The sequence below is a fragment of the Musca vetustissima genome, unplaced genomic scaffold (genome assembly GCF_032173495.1).
Source record: "Musca vetustissima isolate MV318-11 ecotype Yass unplaced genomic scaffold, APGP_CSIRO_Mvet_v1 utg6568, whole genome shotgun sequence".
Lineage (NCBI taxonomy): Eukaryota > Metazoa > Arthropoda > Insecta > Diptera > Muscidae > Musca > Musca vetustissima.
Genome location: NW_026882783.1, coordinates 148,706 through 152,877, shown reverse-complemented (window position 1 = coordinate 152,877; position 4,172 = coordinate 148,706). Strand labels below are relative to the sequence as shown.

The window sequence follows — 4,172 nt, the reverse complement described above, 5'->3', positions numbered from 1 at the left end:
AACGAAACAAAGTCTGGATACAACGTTAATTTACATGGATACTAAAGTAGAATGTTTTGAACTTAGAAAATGTTCGTTGCTTATGTTATATTATAATTAATTAATATCGCTAGTATTACTATGTATACAATATTTCAATTATACAAATAATAATTAATAGAAATTCTCAAGTTATAAACAAGATTATCACGCTGTTATTTTAGCATTTGGCAAATGCTTATACAAAAAAGTTTTAACTATTGTATTACGGTGTATTGTGTGTGAGGTGTGCGCACAATACAATAATAAAAACCATTATCATAAGCACTATTCAGTAGTAATTGCGCAGTTTAAACATACGTCCTAAATGTGGTGTGGCAATTTTCTTATGCCACAATATGACTATTCTTGTTAAGGTCCGTTAGAAGCTCAGCATCTAAATCTTCCGCTTCTAAAAGGTCGGTGCAAGCATCACCATTTGGCCGATTCGTTGAATAATTTGTGGTGGAATTGGTAACCACCACTACGGGATTGTCAATAGAATTTTGTCTTCTTTCACGTTCCCTCACAATGTGTGGGGCTTCATTGAATTCATCTAGTTCGTCCATTCCTGAGAGAATAATAATAACCCAACAATATTAAGCAGATTACTAAAGAGATGTTGTCATTATTCACATACCTGCATACTTTGATCCAGTCAAAAGTAAATACTGTCCAGATCTATTTGGCCACAGAAGTCCCGTCATGACACAATATGCCAGACAATCCGCTGAATTTGTTATACCCAACAATAATTTATAGCGCCACATAGGGCTAACCTGTAACGCTACTATGGCTACTATCGGAAGATAAATAAACCACACCAGACTTGATGCTCCCAGATGTAAAAGGAAATCCAATTTTTTAGATGAATGTTCATATTTCATTGTATTGCGTAGTTCATATAGGAACCATAGCATGAACGTTGTGCTAAAATAAAACGATGTATCAGATACACGTAAATCTAAAGAAAATAAAGAATATATCTACCGTAGAATGAGAACTATCCATCCAGGCCATGTTTGGTACTCGTCCACATCGGAAATTATATCAACTTCCGTCTAAAATCATTCAAATAAATTTATTAAAAACAAATTCTAATGCTAAATACACAAACTTACTCTATTCCAGTAGTAGAGGAACACATGAAAAGCGCAATAGGGCACCCATATACTCATCAATATTATCCATCCTGTACGACTAATTTGTTGACGTGTCACAGCCCAACCTTTGGCCAATAGTAGAAGTATTAACATAAATGTGGTCTATAGAAAACATGAACAAATGAAATAGTGATAAGAACAACATAAAGATAACACCAAGGACTTACCCTACTAAATATATCTAAAATGTCACCCGATGCCTGCAGATGGGGCAAACCCTTGCCATTGCTGGCATACTTTATGAGATGTGATGATATTAATACTAAACTTACGAACTCACTTAGCAAACTGATTGTGAATAACTTTGTGACAGGATGTTTCTGCAAACGCACCGCGTATATTTGCATGGGCAGTAGAACGATGTACACCAATAGAAATATCAAATACATTTCCAAAAGATTCTGTTGATCGAAGGAGAACTCATACGTAAGCGGGTGGTCATCCGAAGTATTGGGATGACCATTGACAACATGTATGTCATAGTGTAGTACGGAAATACTGTTATTTAAAAACGAAGCCGGCGCTGTTAGGGTGTCATAGGCGTGCCCTTGACACGTTGTGCGATTGCGATAACAAGCCACAATGGCCATATACCAAAACCTATAACAAAAATATTTTTATTTGAGTAAAATAAGTGAGTAAGCTGACTTATCTCTAATTCGTTTATATTTTATATGCAATTTTATTTTCTAACCTGATCAAGATGGCTTCAAAATAATAGTAAAATTATTTACGACGCCTGAACGTAAGATAAAATTAGCCTGAATTTTCGTCATCCAAATTCATATTTGTGTATTGTGATGGAATATGTTTGCCCATGGTGTGGACATTCCAAATACCAAAAATCAATGGGGACTTTCAGGTGAATACAAAATACCAAACTACATCTCTCAGATGGGCTAGGACAGGTTGTGTGAAATCTTCTAAAGATTTGGCACCAAATGAGAATCTAAGATATACAAATTACAGCCAATTTACCTAAAAACGTGCCTAAACTCCCAAAATACCGACATTTGTGTGGTATTATTATATTGGGGTTACTTCAAAAAGAAGACCAATATAGGTAGTTGATAGTACTACTAAAGCACAGCCATTTCGACAAAATACAGAATATCAAATGGGTCAATACTGGTAATTTTTCATACGTGTTAGATACGATGAGAATCCAAAATATCCAATTTTATAGTTTACTTGGTAAAACGTCGAATATATTAGTATATGGGACAGTTGTACTTAACACGAGACATACTTTACTTTACAATTGTAATGGCTAAAATACACGAAAAAATGATTTGAAATCAAAAATTAAACTCATTGTTGCTAACAACTTTTGTAATATTCATTAGCAATCATCGCAATGAATATTATTTGTATGTAAATATAACTTTTTATGACTCAGAGAGAAGATTTTTTATTTAATATTTCGTACTGTAGTTGTATAACTGTTTTGTCATAACAACTCTGAAGTAAATAGATATAGACCCAATAACAACTGATAATAAACTTTTGAAAATTTATAGATTAACAAAATTTTAGATATCTTGTTCATGTTTTTGGTCACTGTCAACTTGCCAACGACATCATTCCTTGTTTTGCTTATAGTTCTGCGAAACATCTGTTTTTTTCATACGAAATTCTCCTTCCGCAAATATCAACTTTTCTCGTATCAGATAAATATAAAACGTTGTAAAAATAACAAAAAAAAATCGAGACGAGCGATACGAGGTAGAGGCTGCTAAATCAAGCGTAATGTTAAATTCCGAAATACAGCAGAATGCTAACAACATGGATCGTGTGCTGATCTTTTGAGTTCGGCAAAAATGCCATTTAACATACATATTCACAGAAGCTTCCAGCTTTAAAAGCTTTTTTATAATATAAAGGAAATCAAATATAAATATTTTGAAAATTTGTATATCAAAGATTAACCTTTTGATATTCAAAAGGAATATATGTATAATTGTGGTTGTAGTCAAATTGGAATTTAATAATATATGAAGAAGATATATGTTTATGGTGCATCTAGAAAATTATTTCCAAATTCCATAAACAAGTTTCGTCATTATTGGTACTCCGCCGCAAAACAATGCGAAATGAATGTTGAGAGAACTCTTCACTTTCTTAATTTTCATACCAACAACCTTACGTGGCCACAACCTGTCACCGAAGATCTACAACAATCATTTCTTATCTTATCTTAGGGTTTGTTGTCATCTCCTTGATTTGATTTTATGGACACGTGAGGGGTTAGGAAACAAATTCTAACACGCCACAATAATATTGAACAGACTGAGATACATTAACAGACAAATAACCCTAACGACCCTCAGAAATGCATTTGCCAATTGGCATATCGCTTTTAGCTACCACCAACGCCGCCCATACCGTTCGACCGCATATCCCCTCCTCAAGGCCATCGCTAAATAAAAAACAAACAAACAAATGCTCTTACCTTGGCTGCGCGACTTCACTGATGACATAGGTAAATTGATGTCCTGCAACAACATTACTGGGTGCATCTTCATCCTGGCACAATTGACCCTTGGGGCATGGCACTCGTCTTAGAAAATCTCGCTTCCCATGGGCATTACAATCTGGATCGTAAGCCAAATACTGGATGTTCTTAAACATATGCTGACAGGCCAACTCACGCCCGTAGATGCTCAAACTGCGATTATGATAGAAATCCACAAACGTTGATTTGTCCAGCACTGCCAGTGTCACAGGCTGGTGAAAATCACTGTCTGATGTTATGTTACCATATATATAACCAAAGGAATCCTGCGGTCGCAGGGACTCTGCTTTTTGAAACCCGAATTTGACGAGAAACTTAAAGAAATCCTGTGTGTCAAAGGACCCCTGCAAGTGTGTGGCATCCACGACCAAACACAACATCATCCACATACATATGTGGGCTTGAGTCCTCCCTTTCATATTGATATCGTTTTCTTTTCTTGCACTTCTTTTGCCACCTTTCACAATTGATTTTCT

The 4,172-nt window shown here is 35.1% G+C and overlaps 1 protein-coding gene across 1 annotated transcript; it reads right to left on the bottom strand.

Moving 5' to 3' along the window:
- Nucleotides 1-236: 236 nt before the first annotated feature.
- Nucleotides 237-4,172, bottom strand: LOC133329466 (integral membrane protein GPR180). The gene is made up of 6 exons (XM_061537938.1): nt 3,634-4,172; nt 1,349-1,781; nt 1,140-1,283; nt 1,009-1,079; nt 659-948; nt 237-589 (listed from the first exon to the last, which is right to left on the bottom strand). Exons 1-6 carry the CDS (start codon nt 4,113-4,115, stop codon nt 366-368), a joined length of 1,644 nt encoding a protein of 547 aa, XP_061393922.1. The 5' UTR covers nt 4,116-4,172; the 3' UTR covers nt 237-365.